Consider the following 17,305-nt stretch of genomic DNA (forward strand, 5'->3'; position numbering starts at 1 on the left):
CCCGCACAAATGCGCTAGCCGAGCCACTGCGTCATACTGCGCTCTTTGTGGACACACAATTGGTCGAACCCGATTTCTAGCGTCGACTTCCAGGCTGGCGTGCGTGCCTGGACGGGGCCCAGACTCTTCTCCCTCGCCCACCAACTTTCTCCCACCTTCGAGAACTGCTCGCCCAGCAAGGTCCCGTGGCACCAGCATTTGGCCCTGACTGCGTTCAGGGAACTCTTCCAAGTCCCGTGCCTCATTCGGCTAACCATCAGGCCATTGTCAGGTGTTTTCTCCACAGCTGTCACTGGGATCGTTTCACGCACAAGGCCCAGCCGCGCGGGTGGAGAGCGACGCCTAACCGCCTGCCCGCCTGGTCCCCACGTGGAGCCAAATCACGGCTTCGACCTTTCTCGGTTAGTGACAGTCAACGGAGTAACTACGGAGTACTATCGGTAGATCAGAATGACTTCCAAGATCCAGGACTGGTACAACGCCATCGGCTTCACCTGTAGCCAGAAAGAGGCCATTACTGCCGCCCGCTGGCAATTCCGCCTGGCCTGCGAGTCCGACACCGATACCAAGAGAACCAACAGCCGAAATGCCGTGACCATCATCGAATCCTTCATTTCCAACAATGTCCTGATCGAGCGATGGCCTTCGTCCATGCGCCGGTCCCTGAGCCGCACTACTGCCGCTCAGCCGGCCGCGGAGTTTGACACCTGGGGAGTTTGACACCTGGTACCGACCTGGAGACGCGCTCTTGGAAAAGCGCAAGCAGGCCGTTTTAGTCTGGTCGTCTTGGCTTACCTTTCTTGCTTATCACTGGCATGGATATGGTGCCGACAATGCACTCGAGGCAATGGGCCTGACGCTCCCTTGGCGCATCAAGGACACGCTCGATTCAATCCGGTACTATGCTGAGTCCGGGCGTTACAAGGTCTCCGCGCTCCAAGAAGCCATCGATGCGTTCTTTCTCGCACCACCCAGACCAACGCTTCTCTGTAGTGGCTGGTTATGCTGGTTCAGACAGAAGTCTTAGACGATTAGCCACGCTGGGTGGTGGCATCGCCGCGAGACTATTTGAACTTTATGCAAAAGCTTGAGGCGATTCATCACTATGCTGGCGTCTTGGTATTGACCAGAAGCCTGCACCAGTGGATGGGTCAGCGTCCTCCGCATAGACCGACCCAGTCGGAAACGAGAGAGGCCATCGCTCTATTGGACGCAGGCTCCCTGGACTGGATTGATCAGGGTATCGAACGACCTAAGGACAGTATTCTTTTGGACGAGAAATGGTCATCATCCGCGGCTTGGAGGATGTGTGCTTCGTATATCGAGTTGATGCTTACCCAGTGGTTGACGGATCAGTCCGCAGGGCCAATGTCGGACGGTCATCGAGCTATCCAAACTTCCACCTGCGCGGTCTAACTCGAAGCACTACTGTGTAAAAGTGGAGATTATCGAGGATTTACTGTCGATCCCATCATCGCCGATTGCTACCCAACTGTCGTGGCAGTCAAAGCAGGAGTCGAGGCGGCTAACAGTGAAGCACGAGCGTTCATCCGATAAGAGGTAGGTTCGCGTCGCGAGGCGCGGGCATGGGACGAGGTGTTTGGGCCGGATGGAAGTGTTCGCATTCGTGCCGTGTTTCGAGATGCTGCCAACGATGCCAAGGTCATTGCTTGGGTTAAAGAGACAGACAAAGAATTAACTCTTGACCCGGACGAAGATGAGGATGGGCTCGAAGAGGAAAATGAACTTTTTGATTCGGATGAAATGGACGATCTGTTCTGAGAATTTGTTTTCTTGCCCTCGACACCGTGACCAGGAATATAAAATCATCAACATATACGATACTTCTATCTATCCTCTATGAGCATGTTGAGTACAGAAAGGCTGTGGCCTTTGCAAGCTGAACTATCGCTGTAAATCATGACCCTCTTTGATATACGCTGCAATATCATATGGAACGTCTGTACTGACCCTGGCAGCCTCGAGCTCCGGAATACCCAGCTCGGACAATCGGTATCTGGCGGAGCTGCAATGATAAATAAAGTACCCGTTGAAGACCTTGGTGACTGCATCCTGTAGACCTTTGTGGTCGGGATGCGCCAGAGTGGCTTTTGCGTTCGCGACACACCGAGTCAACGACAATACCGTCTCGCGCAGTGACTCGACCAGTCTCAATTTGTTTGTCCTCGCATGATTGGAGATATAGTTGAAGGTCTCGCTGCTGACGACCGATTCCTTGTAAAAGGAAAGGAGATCGTTAGCGAGGTTGAAGTATTTCACCAAGTCCGGCATGATGGGAAGATAGACCGGTAGGAAGATACTCTCTGGGAAGAGAGCCTCGGGGAAAGCGAAGAAAGCATACGCCTCTGCCATGCCGGTCTTGTGTCTGAGATAATATGGGAAGTCTGGTGCGGTCGTCGCCAGAACGATCTTGCCCGTGTACTCGTTCTCAATGACGCAAGCACTGATGAACTCGATGATGGCTTTCCGTATAATATCGCTGGCGAACGGCCCATAGAACCGTGGAATCACGTCGGCGATGAATCGGAGCATGTCCTGCAGCAAGGGGTTCGGCTGACTCTGACCACCACATAGCCGAGCGAGAAATGTCCGCAGGTCGTCGGTGCTGACATTGGTGGTGTCGTCGATAAAGATTGCAAACGCCGTATATACGGCGACCACTTCCTGTACCTCTATTGGAGCGAACGGATACGTCGTTGTTGCAATGGTGCAGCTGGCTTTGATGGCTGGGTATCCCCGGTGGATGAATTCGAAGGAGAAGCCCTGAGCACGAAAGTAATCCAGCACAGCTTTCTCAACGGAAGCATAGGGACCGCAATCTTGACTGGTAAACGCGATGTCCTGCCGGAACTGGATGAGCAGTTCTTGGTATTCGTCTTTGAAGGCTCTCATGTTGGGCAGCTGATGATCGAGTCGGCATGTGCGGCATCAGTCTCTATTATACCACCGGGGTTCCACACGCCAGGGCTTATTATAGGCAGTTACCAAAGCCCATCGGTTAGTCGCCACGCTAGAATGCCCAATTTGGGGTGATTGTAAGGTCATCAGATTAGGCAGGGGGTGACCGCGCCGAAGGAATCATCCAGTCCTATCGCCAGCGACTGCCAGCAAAATGTCTTATCCAGCTACGCCAGTAAGCCCAGATAGAAAGCTTGCCGAGATTGAGATCTTATCATGATTAGAAAATCAGGTTTGCTTGGCTGCATTGCTATCAAAATGGATTGCGATCTAGCCCCCCATCGCATCTGGCATGGTAATCAGCGAGACACCACAAATACTCTGGATGATAGGATAGAGCCTTCTGATACGCCTCCAATGACGGAATAGAACGCCGAAATGCTCAGCTTCTTCTGCCCCGAGGTTGGTCGCACAGAGCAAGGGCAGCTGATCGGTTGTGCAGAGTCCAGGCTAGGGCTGGCTGAGGCCGAGTTGTCAGCCGGTGTTTGCTGCTGTGGAACTGACTTGCATTAGCTCTTCATCAAAAAGCAAACTGCAGGTTTCTGCACTTGGAGTAAGTTATGCCGAGCGCCAGAAGCCGACAGATTGATAGACAACTTATAGGTGCATGGCCCCGACTCGATGTAGTTGTTATCACAAGCAACTGCCAGCTTCTAAGCCATCATGGTGTTGAATCTAGAGCTGTTCGACACACCCCGTGTTGTACTCACTTCAGCCATCGCTGTGATTTCGGTCAGTTTTCCCCGGACTTTTATCTCATTCATGCCTGACATGCGCAGTCCTACCTTGCCGCTGCGGTGTACAATCTTTACTTCCACCCGCTCAAGGCATACCCCGGACCCAGATATGCAGCGGCATCTCGGCTTCCAATCACCTACGTAACTATGATCGGAAAGTCGGCGATCTGGGCACATCGGCTTCATGAGAGATATGGTCCGGTGGTCAGAGTTGCCCCTGACGAGCTGAGCTATGCTGACTCTCGGGCATGGAATGACATCTACGGTAATCTGCCAGGTCATCCGTCAGGGATGCAGCGCGATCCCGGTCTCTTCGAGCAATTCGAAGATGAAGACAATCGCCCTTCGTTTCTCACAAGCACTGACGACGAGCATCTTCGTGTTCGCCGAGCCTACGCCCCTGCCTTTTCACGACGAGCGCTGGGCGAACAAGAACCACTCTACGTCAAATACACCGATCTTGCCATGGAGAGAATACGCCAGACGCAGAAAGCCCCCGTGGATATCTCACGGTTCTTCTATCACATTATGTTCGACATGGTTGGCCATCTGCAATATGGCGAGTCGCTGGGTTTGCTCGAAACAGGCTCTCACACTCGGTGGGCTGATACTCAAGCTGCGCTGGCGAAGCTTGCTACGAGTCTGGCGGCGCTCGCTGATCTGACCTTGACGAGGATCGTCCTTATGCATGTCCTTCTTCCGCTATCCCGGCCAGCGCGGAGGGCGTTCTTCAAACCGTCAAATGATCGCATCGACAAGCGGCTTCTGAGCGATAGAAGTCATGGGCCGGATCTCATTGGCCTCGCTTTTCGAGAAAGCAGGAGGACTGACCTGAGCGACCGTGATATCCGCGCGAATGCCCATCTGATCATGCTCGCCGGGACGGAAACAACGAGCTCGCTCCTGGCGGCCTTGACGGCGTCTCTATTGACCGACAGCGCAGCTCTAAGACGTCTTACCGACGAGATTCGATCTGCTTTCAAACAGACGTCCGATATAGCTTTCACGTCTATCACAAAGCTCCTGTACCTAGACGCCTGCATCAAGGAATCCATGCGGTTGCATCCTCCAGCGCCTGGGGCTCTTCCTCGCGCTGTACCTCGTCAAGGGGCGATGATAACAGGCCGCTGGGTTCCCGGGAGAACGAGGGTCTATGTCACTATTCTTGCGTCTACGCGGTACTCTGCCAACTTTCACGAACCCGACTTGTTCTGCCCTGAACGGTGGTTGGAGGGATCGGACCCTGAGTTTTCCAAAGACAACCGCGCAGCGTATCAGCCATTTTCGTTTGGCCAGCGAAACTGCATTGGGCAAGAGTATGTCTTCACCAACTGTCGTACCATCGTTCGCTTACTTACTATGTATAGGATGGCACAGCTCGTCAGCCGACTGATTATGTGCAAGCTGCTCTACAACTTTGACATTGAAGCAGTGTCGGATATTGAGCAGTGGAGAGCGAGTGCGAGAATATTCACTGTGTGGGATTACGCTCCGTTGCTCATCCGTCTCACCCCGGTCGACAGTCAGTAAGGGCAGGGCGCAACTTCGACTAGAGTTAGGTGTGGCATAGATCGACAGGCTACCCTAGATGTATGATAGAGGAGTCGAGGTATAGACAAAGAGTCATATTCCCAATGGTATGTTCTCAATCTGTTAGTGTGAACGCAACAACAATAAAATCAAACACAAAACGAAATTATCCATTTCCGCGGGCTTCCGTTCTATCTTATGAGGAAGGCTCGTCCACCTTGCGCCCGTGAATAATATCGACCAGGTCCGTTATCTCGGTATGTCCCCACGAACGCTGCATACGATGGCACCAAGTGACGCGTTTTTCGCCATCCTCAGCTCGCTCAAAAAGAAACTCGCCGCCTTGCTGCTCGCCCGGGCCTGCTTTGAACGTCTTTCCGCTCCAGATGTGCTTCAGACCCTCCCAGATGCCTTCCACCGCCAACCGAGGAATGCCCTTGGAGATGTAGCTGGGTTGGGGACCGACTTCCCAGCCGGTGATCATGCCCAGGGTGTCGTAGAGCTTGCGCGATGGATCACAGTACATTGGGTACGGACAGTGAGTAGATTCTGCATAGTAGTCAATCAGGCTGGGGTCCCCACAGCCGACTATAGCGATGGATGTGCTGGGTAGACCGGACAGGACCTCGGGCGTTATGGTGTCTGATAGACGTTGAAGGTATTCTTGACAGCTCTATGCACGGTTAATCATAGTCTATGATTTGAGACCAAGGGTGGTGGAACAAACTCCACAGAAGAAATGGCGAACGAAGATGACCAGCGTCCGGTCGGTTGTATTGTAAATGTCGCGGAAGGGCAGCTCCTTGCCTTCGCGGTCGAGGAGCTTGTATTCATTAATCTGATCCTGAGCCTCAACCGAAGGTAACTCATCTGCAGCCTCGTTGTCGCTGCCCATTTTGCTCTGGTGCTGTTGATGAAATTGTGGAATGTGGAGGTGGAACTGCGATGACGCAGATGGACAAGATGCGCACCAGAGGGAGGGGAAAGTATTTATAGAATGACTAATACTGACAGAAAGGGAAACAACCTGCGCTGAAACTTTATCTGTCTGTCCAATACGAGGCCATGCATCTTCACCTCTTCACCTCAGCCTTGACCTCGACCTCGACCACCCCGTCAACCTCGCTGTCATCCTTACTCGACCGCCGTATCGCTGTGAAGACCTGCCAGATCTGCTGCAGTCTTCCATCGACAAGAGGATAGAATTTGGCGACAAACAACGTGATGAACAGCCAAATCAGGCCGACAACGACCCAAGCTACGAACAGTCCCCTGGACATGACCGTCTTGGTCCCGTACATTGGCAGCGGCCAGAGTACGATCTGCCCAAAAAACGTGGCCACGGCCCAGATGGCAGCGATCCTTGACATGCGCTTCATGTACTAGATTCGCTCTGGGCTAAAATACGCCCCACGGTCGAAGCGAGTCGCTCCATCCTCTTTGTCGCTGACTCTTTCAATCTTGAGGAACTCGTTCCAGTCGAAGTTGGAGGGCTTCAGATACGACAGTGCGACGGCCACCGGCAAGGGGACAAACATCGATGTGAGACAGGCGTACATGCAGGGTAACGTCTTTCCGGTCGTGGTGATGCTGACCTCGCCGTACAGCGACCAGGCCGTTGTAAATCAGATGATGAATCCTACCGCCATTCCGACAACATGAGACACAATGGCTGCCACTCGGGACTGCTTCTTCCATAGCATGGCAAAACAGGTCGGGAACGTTCCAGGACTGACAGCGTTAGCGACGACGGACAGATCTCAAAGGCCGGTCGAGCTCACCAGATGACAATGCCGATCATATAGAGCAGCCAGTTCAGATCGACTCCGCCCTTATGCAGCACAGTCGCAAAGGTGGAGACGAAGAGAGCACACCCGCCTACGCCGAGATGCGACCATCGGATCAGTTCTCGATCGGTGGGTTTCTTGTTGAAGTATCCGCCGTAGGCGTCGAAGGAGATGATCGAACTAACAGCAATGAGCTGGGCAGACGCGACACTGGTGCAGGCCATGAACAGGATTAATAAAATGGCCGCAGCCCCTCCTTTACCTGCTACCGGCGACGCCGTGTAGGGCAGCACCAATCCACCAGAGACCTCGGCCTACGTCATACGGCGAGGATACGTTGGCCATATTGGGGTTTGTTCCAAGACGAGGGCACCTGGACAGATGGTCAGATGGTCAAACAGTCGAGAAAGGACACTGATGACCACTTACCGAGCCCGACAATCGTCCCGAATATGAAAGGAATCACAAAGTATGCGTTGCCTCCAATAATGTATCCCGGCACTGCTGCTGCGACATCGGCAGAAAACCCCTTCTGCCAGAAACCGGTGTCCATGAAAATGATGCCGAAGTTGGCAACGATGTGAATGATCCCAAAGAATAACGACTCATTGCTTGTCATTGACAAATATGATCCTGCATGGTTTCCGTCTACTGTTCCTTCCTGAGGAAGAGATCTGACCATGTCATCGAGTGCGGTGATCGACCCGATCTCTGCAGCAACCAACACCTTCAAGCTGAATCAAACAAGGATGATCATGATAATAAAGGTGTGGATATAGTCCGTCAAGAACGTCGCTCTTAATCCGCCCCAGTACGTATAGACGACGATCCCCAACGGCAGGAGATAGGTGCATGCATACACATTAATGCCCGTCAGAGCAGAAACGGCTGTCGATGCTCCTACCAGCATAGACGTGAAATTGAAGATGTTGTTGATGAGAGCCATGACGATCCACAAGATATGCGCCGAAGGGCCGTAGCGGACACGGATCAGCTCGAGGAGGGTGTGCGCATTGGGAGCTTTGAGCTTGGCTTGGATTGCCAGAGAGGCAAAGCAGCAGATCATGACGCTTTGACCATTCGCCCACCAGATTAGCAGCGCAACTCCGTGCCAGTAGGTCAGATAAGGCGCCCCAAGAAGAGCTGAGGTGAAGGTCCAGGACGATATTACCGCGGACGCAGTCAATCCTGTCCCGACCTTTCGGTTTGCGACCATGAAGCTAGAGGCGTCAGCTCCATATCAATGGCAAAATGCCTCCTGCCTTACGTCTCTGTTGTATGACTATCCTCGCCAAATACCTTCAGCGCTCTGGTGGTGAGAGCCATGCCTAACGACGAGAGGTTAATATACAACGTGCTCGAACTCGCTGCAATGGGTCCGACTCACCTACGGTAAAAGCAACGCCCAAGCCGAGACTACACCATAGCCAAACCCTTGGGATAGGGGCGGCGCGAGACTCGCTGTGTCGCTCATGATAGGCGGAACTTATAGAATAACGAGGCGGTTTGAAGATGCAGTCTTTACTGCTTACTTTGGCTATGGGTATTTATCTCTTTTCCTTCTGACTTATTCAGAGGCATGGAAATATACATGGCTAGTCAAGAGCAGGTCAATCAACTCCGACGCTCGCTAGTCTCCTTAACCATCAACTCATGGTGCTCAAATATTGTATCATATCCCAATATGTGCCTTATCCGAAGGCGTTGAGTGGCTTACAGCAACCCAACGCCGCCTGTGATGTGATAATGGATATGAATTCGCCATCTGTAGTCTCCAATATCTTTGCTCCAGGCAGATTTGAGTTATGTTGGAACATCAAGCGGCCCAATCCCATGCAGAGTGAGCGGCGAATCTCGCTGCTTTCTCTGGAACGCGAAATCCTTTTGGAGTACCCCCGTTGCTCCAGCCCTGGCTTCCCTATACCTTGGCACAATCACGTCACTGGGGGTTCTTGGGGTAGAGGGGAACGACCTCCTCTATGAATCCACAGGGTAACCCTCTCTCGAAAGGAAGGGATTATAATCGTTGACTGAAACTCCCAGTGGCCCACCTGCTCTGCAAGAATAGCAAGCTAGGACACGCAAAGATGGGCAGCACAACCCAATCAGCCGCCCCAAAGGAATGGGTTCTCAACGCCTTCTCCATGAGCAGCCCAACCCATGTTGCGCCTGGTGAGTAAAGTACTACGACCACAAATTGACGGATGCTGATGGTTTAATACAGGACTATGGAGACACCCCAGAAACCAAACCCACCGGTACAAGGAAATCAACTACTGGATTGAGCTGGCAAAGCTGCTCGATGGCAACTTCCATGCTTTGTTTATAGCAGACATGCTCGGTATATACAACGTCTACAACGGGCCAGGCAACATCCGCGAGGTCCTCCCAGGAGCTGCCCAGTTTCCTATTTCTGATCAATCGTGAGCCATCCACCCCCTCGACTCATTCAATAGATAAGACGCTGATACTCTGTTAGCCTGCCAATTGCTGCCATGGCGGCCGTCACCAAATCGCTGTCATATGGGGTTACAGCCTCAACAACATATGAATCACCCTTTCTGCTTGCTAGGAGATACGCGACCTTGGACCATTTGACCAATGGTCGAGTGGCATGGAACGTTGTGACAAGCTATCTCGAGAGCGCGGCCAGGAACCTAGGCCTCGAGCAAGCGATACCTCATGACGAGCGCTACCAGATTGCAGATGAATTTCTTGAGGTTGTCTACAAGCTGCTCGAGGGATCCTGGCGCGCCGATGCTGTCGTTCTTGACAATGACTCGAAGTCATAAACGCGCCCCGATCGCGTTCGGCGGATCAATCACAAGGGCTAAGTTGTGTTTGCGCAGTATCTACACCATAAACATGACTGATTTCAATGCAGAAAGTACTTCAACGTTGCCGGTCCTCACCTTATCGAGCCATCGAGACAGCGAACCCCGTTCATCTTTCAAGCAGGGGCGAGTAAAGCGGGAGAGTCATTCGCGACCAGACATGCAGAGGCCATGTTCCTGCCCGAAATGCATACCGAGTCAGTCAAGAAAAGCGTCCAGGAGATCCGAGTAACAGCGCTCGAGCAAGGCCGCGACTTGAATGGCCTGAAGCTCATCGTCGGCATGCTAGTAATCGTCGACGAGACCGATGAGCTGGCTCAATTAAAATAGGACGAGTATCTAACATACGCGGATTTCGATGGCTCTTTGGCACTCTCCGGTGACTGGACGGGCGCAGATCTCGGCCAATATGCGGATGATGACAACTTTGAGTTCACTGGCCCTGGTGCCATCCAGAGTGTTGTCTCCAGCTGGAGGGCTACCATACCAGGGAGCGAGGGGATCAAGTGGACGAAGAAGCGAGTTGCTCAGGAGCTCGCTCTGGGTGGTCCGCATCCTCGTGCCATTGGCTCTGTAAAGACAGTGGCATATATTCTCGAAAAATGGATTACGGAGACTGATGTGGATGGCTTCAATATCTCCTACGCAGTCGGTCCGGGAGATCTGGAAGATGTGATTAGATACCTGATTCCTGAATTGAAGTCAAGGGGGGTCTTCTGGGATCCTATTAGGACGAACAACGCGAGAGGACTATCTAGGGATGGACTTTTCGCGCGAGGGCAGACTGAGCAGTGACCATCCAGGGGCCAAGTACAGGTGGAGGGCTGATGGTACCTCGATCGGTTGATACTTTGCCTTCTGCCAGTTAGTCATTCGCGATAGAATTCTATGCTACAACATGAAGGTCCTCAGATTTATCGTCTTATCCTCCGCTCTTTTCAGACGTGTCCTTCCTCAGCAACAACTTCAGCACTGGTATGGATCTGAATCTCTATACGGAGTAGTGCCGTCTATCAGTCCCTACCCCAGCCCCGGCCCGGGATTCCGATTGCTTAATCGGTGGGTCTCTTCTGCTTGCTTCTTTGACTACTCCATGTGGCATGGGCGATCGACAAGGAAAGCTCCGAGTCCGAGACTGCACATCGGCCTGGACTAGGCAATGCTGATAGTCGATCTCCTGCATTGACAGGGTTGTTACGCGCTAAACCCTGGCTGGATTTTGTCTAAGTTCTTACATTACCAAGTATAGAATTGTATAACTATTGAATATTTCCGCGGAGTCGAGGTGCCGCAGCTGCAGTGGGCAGGCAAGGGCTCCCACGTTCTAATGAGCATTCCATGTTTGGAGATTGTACACAACAACCCAGGAGTTGTCTACTCACGGCTTCCAAGGCTTCACCTATCATATATCAGAGCCGACGTACATATTTTACCGGTCGGAACTTGATGGAAGCGGATAAAACCCTTGCTAGGTAGTGCAGTGGCGGCTTTCCGGCACGGGAGAGGAAGGATATATATATATCTGCACCGACTCCGTCCACCCACTTATCAAGCATAAGTACAGAGACTGGATATAATCGAAACTCTTCCTCAGAGACACAAAGATATGCTGATACTAATCATTAAGAGATCTCAACAACCGCTGGATTGTTCGCATAAACTAATGGTAACAACATAGCCTCCCATGGTATCATAGCCAAGACAGGCTCATTAGGTATATCTATACAAAGATCGCTGGACAATGCAATGAGGGAACAAAAAGGAAACGGAATAGGTACAGAGAACGGAAGGTGCTTCGACTGCTAAAGTCTAAGCAAGAGAGAGAGGAGAGGAAGCGAGAGATGGAGATGCAGTGTCTTTTCTGCGTCGAACGGTCAGTTTCGTCGACAGGGGCGGTAGTTGGAAGCGTCCCCAACCTGCAGTGCCAGTGTTAGTGATGTCGACGACTTTGGAGAGAGCGAGTACTCACGGTGAATCTTAGGCCGTGTAGGGAAGGGTTTGATTTCGTATTTGAGCAGCATCTCGGCGATGAGCAGCTTGAACATGTGTGAGAATATCCATCGGCCGGGACATTGGCGACGCCCGTGTCCGAAGACCACGTACGACTCGCTGGTGTTCGTCATGGAGTTCTCGCGGAGCTGGGAAGGAGTGGCGGTGGGTTGGTAGAAGCGGTAGGGATTGTATTCGTCCGGGTTGGAATAGAGGTCGCTGTCGCGGTGGACGGCGTATTGGGGGATGCCGACCTTGGTGCCGTAGGGCAGGAAGAGACCGTTAGGGAGTGTGGCGCCTTTTGGTGCGACGACCTGACTGAGGTTAGGTAAGGATGGGATAGAGAATGGGAAGGAGTGTACCATTCGGGTTGGGGAAAGAGCGTTGATGCCGTTGAACCGGAGACTCTCCTTGATGGCACTGTCAAGTAGGGAGGCTTGCTCTAACTCGGCGGCAGTCCATTTGCCAGAAGATCCGGCTGCGATCCTTGAGACTTCGTCATGGAGCAGGCTGATCAGGTTCTCTTCACCGGAGTAACTGAGGATGTCGAGCAGAGCACTGGTGGCCGAGATGCCGCTGGTATGGACGCCAGGGAAGTTAATCATGAAGATGCGATACGCCAGCCACATTGTGTCGACCTCGACCGGCCACTTGCTGCGGAGTCCAGTGTTGATGAGCATGTCGAGAAGGTTGCCCTGGACTTACATTAGCAATGTCGGATGAACCGAAGATAGGAGTCTTACGTTGGCCTTGAGTTTTGCCTGCAGCGCAGCCTGATCGGGTGCCTCACGCTGCTCCTTGATCCTGGCTTCGATGAGAGGCTTCATCCGAGTATGGAAGACATGCTCTTGCCACCGATTGACGAGACCGACGATGGGGCCAACGATACTGAGCTGGTTAGTATAGACGGCCTCAGAACATTTGGACCGGAGAGCGTACCAATGTAAAAAGGAAGGAAAAGCTTTGATGACATTGGACCCCAGGACAATGGCATTGGAACAGTTGGTCATGGCATTGAGCAGACTCGTATCATGGCTATTCCCCGGTCCAATGGCCAGGACATTGACCAGCCGAGCAGCGGACTTTTCCATAGCAGCATACAGCGAGACCTCCGCCCAGTTCGCCTCGTCCTCCCCCCAGATATCCGAGAGACAGGCGCGGGCTTCGGTGGCAAGGGCCTCGGCGACGGCATCGGACTTGAGGGTGTCGGTCAGGTCTTTGCTGACGAGCTTGACGAAGTAGTCGTACTTTTCGGCGAAGGCAAGCGGCCAGCTGGTGTACTTGAGCTGGAAGAACTCGGAGATGTGGGCCTTGAAGCTGTACTCGGACTCTTTGGCAAAGAGGACCAGGTTGGAGTGCTCTTTGGGCAGGACCACCTCGTCGCCCTCGTTGACGCTGGGCATGACAAAGGGCTGCTGGTTCTTGGAGTACTAGTCATAGTGTCAGCATTACAGAGGATAAGTACAGTGAAGTGCAACGCCTACCTTCTCATATCCCTCTTGAATAAAGCTAATGGGGTTAACACCGATGAAGCGCTCGGTGGCGCGGCGCAGGAAGTTCTGCTTCTTGAGAATCCATGGGATGTCCTTGGGGACCGGAGAGGTCTCGAACAGCTTGACGATGACGCAAAGGAGGGTGCACAGGAGGCCGGAGACAGACAAAAGAGAGACATTGACGTCCAGCAGCATGGTTGCTGGTCCCCAAAGAGGATAGAAGATCTGTGTACGACGTCGATCTGTGGAGGATCATCGCCAGTTGGGGCCGTGCTGGGCTCAAATACCCGGAGCTGGCCTCATGGTCCTTTGTCTAAAATTAACAATTGGCGATTATGGAGTGCGAGAAGTCAAATGCCATGAGATCGAAAGGTAATGGTTAAAACTGCAATTGCCAGGTGCAACGGTGGGATGGTGGGAATGGGATGGTTCCAGCTTCCCCCTGGCCCTGGGCAAACCAAGGTTGGATCTCGTAGCAGAGATAGCGGCCAGGCCAATGGCAGCAGGCCCCGCGGACAATTAAAGACTGCAACAAGGTTGAGAAGCTGCCGGAGCTGCAAGCGAGCTGCGCAGAGTTCGCCAGGAGGGAGAGCATGGGCGCCACGTTCCATGGCATACGGCATGGCCAGCCCGGGTGCACCGGACACTGCGGACAGCCAGATTGTTTTGAGTTCCAGCAAAAACTCGTCATTGGGAGCTGCAGAATGCTCCACTACCGCCAGTGTAGAGTGTAATTGGTGGTAACTGTCCCCAAAGCGGTGCATTTCCCGTGTTGGGTTAGGGCTCACCCCGACACTCTGGGCTGGATGGGTCTCGCTGTCGTATTCTGCCAATAGTGCACGCCACCCAATTTGTCACAAAACCTTGCTGGGAATTCGACAGTTCGCCCTTCGCTTGTCTCGCTAGCATCGTCTATCGATCGCATCTCCGATGTTACGCAGTTCGATCCGATCGGAGACAGGGATGTCGCTCAGTGGCATCCACAACGGCCTTGTGCGACCGTATAAACATCCTACAATCATAAAAAGCAAACTGTTTGTCCATCTCTACGGAACGAACCTGTTTGCCTTTCCACTTGACCTGTCGCGCAGGGATCGGATGTGTCCCTGCGCCATGCATGGCTCCCACCACCGGACGACGCTCGGTCGCCCCCGGCCAAGCAGCGGCCCAGTCCCTCCCCCTGGACAGATTTTAGAGCCGTGAACCATGGAAGCCTGGGCCTGGCAATCGTATTATGTCAATTAAGCGCTGCGTGGCAAGGCGAGTGTCTTACTCCTTTGGGCGTGGTCCCACTGATCAGCGTCCTGGGCATTGCACCTCCTTTCCTGCTGGCCCTGCTGGAATTCCAATTCCCAAGACCTTTCAGTCTCGACATGTTGCATCGTTGAATGTGGTTTCCAGTTCCAGTTTCCAATTCCAGTCCCTGTGATTCTCAACCCTGACCACGGTCGAGACATGATCCCCTTTTAAGACCATGTCGATGCCTGCTTAGACCGCAGGCCAGACCCCGTCGCGACTGCTCCAGCTGCTGCGATGCCTGTTCAGCGACGACTTCGCAAGGCTCCGATCGAATGCGCTCCCTGTGTCGAGGGCCAGATGGAGGTATTCGCTCTTTGATTGCTCCTGTTGAGTGTGATACTAACCAATCTAGTGCTCCAAAGCGCGACCGCAGTGCGACGAGTGCAAGTCACAGCGCATTTCCTGTCGCTACCGTGACCAGAAGCAAAAGCAAGCCCCTTACAGGCCCAAGCCAGCGGCTCCCTTCGACTCCCCCCTCTACTCCTCCCCGTCTCCTCCCTCCATCCACCACCGCCCGTCCAACGCTAGTTCTACCTCTTCCCAGTCCACGGAATCCAGCGCCTCCTCCGACTCCAAGAGTGATGAGCGTGCCGAGACGCCAGAGACGTGTCACGTCGACGAATCACGGCCGGGCGATATGCGGCTGGCGGACAACTGGCGCGCCTCGACGGAGCGATCCCTGACGCACAGCAAGAGCAAGGACCATTCATGGCAGGCCATCATCCAACGCGAGTCGGGCAACTGTCCGGCTCTCCATCATAGCACGCTCGCTCTATCGGCGATGCAACTTGCCATCGCGAACGGGACCGGATCAGCAGAACGAAAGGCCCATTTCGAAGACGTCGACAGGCACTACTCCCAGGCCGTCGACCGGTTTCCTCCCATGGACGACCGGCTTTCGCAATCCAGATCCGATGCGGCCTTTTCGACGGCCAGCATTCTGTTCATGTGCACCCTGGCCTCTGCTTCGCTGGCCGAAGACGGGTTTCGCCTCAGTGCGCATCAGAAAAACGACCCCGCATCCCTGTCGACGGCGTCTCCGGCCCTACAGAAGCTGCTCAACATGTTCAGCTGCGTCCGAAGATTGTCATCGAACGCAGAGATGATTGAAGTTGTCGAAAAGGGCGAACTCAATGGCTTGTTTACCCGCAGTGACCCCTACCACCAGCTGCCCAGCACCTACACCCTGACCATCCTCTCCATGCGCAACCTTAACAACGCCACTGCGAAGAAGGACGCCTCGCATGAGGCGGCAGTTTATGATGACGCCATTACCAAACTTGATCGATCCTTGGAGATGCTCAGCAAAGGGGGCGAACCGACCATGATCGCCCTGCGCTGGCTCTTCCGCCTCTCTTCTCGATACCTGGACCTGGTCCGCGAGATGCGACCACTGGCCCTCATCATCTTTGCCCACTACTGCGCGGTGCTGCACCACCTCCGCGACCGATGGTGGATGGGCGACTGGGGCAGTCGACTGGTCAAAGAAATTTCCCAACTCCTCGGCCCAGAGCGCCTGGGGTCGATCCTCTGGGCGTCGGATATTGTAGGCATCCAGACGTGACAGATACCATAGATTACACGCATCGATCATGTTCTTACGATTAGCTAAATTATTGAGGCCAGCAGACGGGCTCTGCATCTCTTTCTGAATGGAATTAACTTCGAAGGACAACTCGCACTATCTACCCCTCGTAACAATTCAACCCCAACCCTCTCCCGGGAGAGATTACATACAATCAGACCATTAGCAAACGACTTGAAACCCTCGAAATTCTGAACGGAGGCGTGCGGCATCACAGTCCGAACTGCAGGGGTGTTAGTGAGGCTGACTGGTGTGATAAGAGAGCAGAGATCCGAGGCAGACCTCCAGGGGCTGACCCAGGATGACCTGACCCCCCTTCTCAATCAGGATAATGCAGTTCGCTTCCTTCCTTCCGATGCAACGGAAGCATTGTGGCCCGGCCCGCGCAGTCCGTTCGCCAGCGTTCGCATTTCTCAACGCTTGTTTGACGATAATCCCTGCAGCCCCGAAACTGGGGCGCCTTATCTCTTCCGGCGCAGCAGCCTGCATCGGTGGCTATATCAACGGAATAAATGAATCGCATCAATGGAATCGGATGGTTATCTGCTCATCGAACAATAAATGATCTCCCACACCTCGCCTATCTCGCTTGACCGGGATGTTGGGTGCGTGCTGTGCCATGTTGATTGTTGACACTGACACATGGCCCCCATTCTGTCGCCCTGGACCGAATCACAATCGGTGACCTCATTCTAGCCCTTGATCAAGCTGCCGGTCATCTGCTGGATATCTCGGGAGCGGAGGAGGCGGTAGGCACCATGCATTGTCGCTCGTTTCCCCTGGTCCGCCATCACATTGATACGGCTGCACTTGCACGACATCCATGCGTGCAGCCAACGGTCCGCGGCCAATGGTTTCCCAACATTATCTACGTGTCAGACAGCCGTGGAGCCCAGGAGTCAAGGTGATGTCACTACCACAGGACTAGCGGCGGCTCTAACGCTAGTCTGCATCGAGATGTTTGATACAAGGCATTGGTGTCTTATCTCATGGCACCCCTGCCTCTCGGAACGTTTGTCGGCCTCACCTCCCTATCCAGAACCTAAAGCAAACACAGAAGATGATAAACTGG

At 53.5% G+C, this 17,305-nt stretch overlaps 9 protein-coding genes across 9 annotated transcripts; 5 read left to right on the plus strand and 4 right to left on the minus strand.

Moving 5' to 3' along the window:
• Positions 1–450: 450 nt before the first annotated feature.
• BDW74DRAFT_182087 (uncharacterized protein) lies at positions 451–1,782 on the plus strand (the record flags this gene model as incomplete). The annotated part of the gene is made up of 4 exons (XM_073730176.1): positions 451–714; positions 1,144–1,307; positions 1,357–1,560; positions 1,617–1,782. 4 exons carry the CDS (start codon positions 451–453, stop codon positions 1,780–1,782), a joined length of 798 nt encoding a protein of 265 aa, XP_073579960.1.
• A 4-nt stretch (positions 1,783–1,786) lies between these two features.
• Positions 1,787–3,253, minus strand: BDW74DRAFT_87122 (isoprenoid synthase domain-containing protein). Its single transcript, XM_073733949.1, has one exon. The coding sequence runs from the start codon at positions 2,911–2,913 to the stop codon at positions 1,906–1,908; it is 1,008 nt and encodes a 335-aa protein (XP_073579961.1). The 5' UTR covers positions 2,914–3,253; the 3' UTR covers positions 1,787–1,905.
• Positions 3,254–3,278: 25 nt separating this feature from the next.
• BDW74DRAFT_87109 (cytochrome P450) lies at positions 3,279–5,302 on the plus strand. The gene is made up of 3 exons (XM_073733947.1): positions 3,279–3,711; positions 3,759–5,032; positions 5,084–5,302. The coding sequence occupies exons 1-3, from the start codon at positions 3,643–3,645 to the stop codon at positions 5,244–5,246; spliced, it is 1,506 nt and encodes a 501-aa protein (XP_073579962.1). The 5' UTR covers positions 3,279–3,642; the 3' UTR covers positions 5,247–5,302.
• BDW74DRAFT_87151 (peroxiredoxin-like family protein) lies at positions 5,084–6,195 on the minus strand. Its single transcript, XM_073733950.1, has 2 exons — positions 5,974–6,195; positions 5,084–5,919 (listed from the first exon to the last, which is right to left on the minus strand). Exons 1-2 carry the CDS (start codon positions 6,139–6,141, stop codon positions 5,443–5,445), a joined length of 645 nt encoding a protein of 214 aa, XP_073579963.1. The 5' UTR covers positions 6,142–6,195; the 3' UTR covers positions 5,084–5,442.
• Positions 6,196–6,319: 124 nt separating this feature from the next.
• BDW74DRAFT_170378 (sodium:solute symporter family protein) lies at positions 6,320–8,249 on the minus strand (the record flags this gene model as incomplete). The annotated part of the gene is made up of 6 exons (XM_073727163.1): positions 6,320–6,608; positions 6,654–6,841; positions 6,890–6,977; positions 7,028–7,347; positions 7,449–7,767; positions 7,825–8,249. 6 exons carry the CDS (start codon positions 8,247–8,249, stop codon positions 6,320–6,322), a joined length of 1,629 nt encoding a protein of 542 aa, XP_073579964.1.
• An 871-nt stretch (positions 8,250–9,120) lies between these two features.
• On the plus strand, positions 9,121–10,714 carry BDW74DRAFT_170379 (uncharacterized protein; the record flags this gene model as incomplete). The annotated part of the gene is made up of 6 exons (XM_073727164.1): positions 9,121–9,205; positions 9,258–9,456; positions 9,513–9,818; positions 9,918–10,155; positions 10,198–10,578; positions 10,616–10,714. The coding sequence occupies 6 exons, from the start codon at positions 9,121–9,123 to the stop codon at positions 10,712–10,714; spliced, it is 1,308 nt and encodes a 435-aa protein (XP_073579965.1).
• BDW74DRAFT_87117 (uncharacterized protein) lies at positions 10,606–11,078 on the plus strand. Its single transcript, XM_073733948.1, has one exon. It carries the CDS (start codon positions 10,766–10,768, stop codon positions 11,021–11,023), a length of 258 nt encoding a protein of 85 aa, XP_073579966.1. The 5' UTR covers positions 10,606–10,765; the 3' UTR covers positions 11,024–11,078.
• Positions 11,079–11,318: 240 nt separating this feature from the next.
• On the minus strand, positions 11,319–13,992 carry BDW74DRAFT_160546 (cytochrome P450). Its single transcript, XM_073725639.1, has 6 exons — positions 13,341–13,992; positions 12,796–13,286; positions 12,600–12,744; positions 12,219–12,551; positions 11,837–12,170; positions 11,319–11,783 (listed from the first exon to the last, which is right to left on the minus strand). Exons 1-6 carry the CDS (start codon positions 13,542–13,544, stop codon positions 11,677–11,679), a joined length of 1,614 nt encoding a protein of 537 aa, XP_073579967.1. The 5' UTR covers positions 13,545–13,992; the 3' UTR covers positions 11,319–11,676.
• Positions 13,993–14,720: 728 nt separating this feature from the next.
• BDW74DRAFT_87192 (uncharacterized protein) lies at positions 14,721–16,340 on the plus strand. Its single transcript, XM_073733951.1, has 2 exons — positions 14,721–14,951; positions 15,001–16,340. Exons 1-2 carry the CDS (start codon positions 14,883–14,885, stop codon positions 16,210–16,212), a joined length of 1,281 nt encoding a protein of 426 aa, XP_073579968.1. The 5' UTR covers positions 14,721–14,882; the 3' UTR covers positions 16,213–16,340.
• The last annotated feature ends 965 nt before the right edge of the window (positions 16,341–17,305 follow it).

The sequence above is a fragment of the Aspergillus multicolor genome, assembly GCF_047715735.1.
Source record: "Aspergillus multicolor strain CBS 133.54 unplaced genomic scaffold BDW74scaffold_32, whole genome shotgun sequence".
NCBI classification, from domain to species: Eukaryota; Fungi; Ascomycota; class Eurotiomycetes; order Eurotiales; family Aspergillaceae; genus Aspergillus; species Aspergillus multicolor.

Excerpts from the sequence above, each read along its gene's own strand:
- BDW74DRAFT_87122 (XM_073733949.1), bottom strand. The coding sequence starts at position 2,913 with ATGAGAGCCTTCAAAGACGAATACCAAGAACTGCTCATCCAGTTCCGG.
- BDW74DRAFT_87109 (XM_073733947.1), top strand. The coding sequence starts at position 3,643 with ATGGTGTTGAATCTAGAGCTGTTCGACACACCCCGTGTTGTACTCACT. Across the intron at positions 3,712-3,758 it reads CAGCCATCGCTGTGATTTCG|TCCTACCTTGCCGCTGCGGT; the intron begins GTCAGTTTTCCC and ends TGACATGCGCAG. Across the intron at positions 5,033-5,083 it reads CGAAACTGCATTGGGCAAGA|GATGGCACAGCTCGTCAGCC; the intron begins GTATGTCTTCAC and ends TACTATGTATAG.
- BDW74DRAFT_87151 (XM_073733950.1), bottom strand. The coding sequence starts at position 6,141 with ATGGGCAGCGACAACGAGGCTGCAGATGAGTTACCTTCGGTTGAGGCT. Across the intron at positions 5,920-5,973 it reads TTCGCCATTTCTTCTGTGGA|AGCTGTCAAGAATACCTTCA; the intron begins GTTTGTTCCACC and ends AACCGTGCATAG.
- BDW74DRAFT_87117 (XM_073733948.1), top strand. The coding sequence starts at position 10,766 with ATGAAGGTCCTCAGATTTATCGTCTTATCCTCCGCTCTTTTCAGACGT.
- BDW74DRAFT_160546 (XM_073725639.1), bottom strand. The coding sequence starts at position 13,544 with ATGCTGCTGGACGTCAATGTCTCTCTTTTGTCTGTCTCCGGCCTCCTG. Across the intron at positions 13,287-13,340 it reads TTCAAGAGGGATATGAGAAG|TACTCCAAGAACCAGCAGCC; the intron begins GTAGGCGTTGCA and ends CACTATGACTAG. Across the intron at positions 12,745-12,795 it reads TTTCCTTCCTTTTTACATTG|TATCGTTGGCCCCATCGTCG; the intron begins GTACGCTCTCCG and ends TAACCAGCTCAG.
- BDW74DRAFT_87192 (XM_073733951.1), top strand. The coding sequence starts at position 14,883 with ATGCCTGTTCAGCGACGACTTCGCAAGGCTCCGATCGAATGCGCTCCC. Across the intron at positions 14,952-15,000 it reads GTGTCGAGGGCCAGATGGAG|TGCTCCAAAGCGCGACCGCA; the intron begins GTATTCGCTCTT and ends TAACCAATCTAG.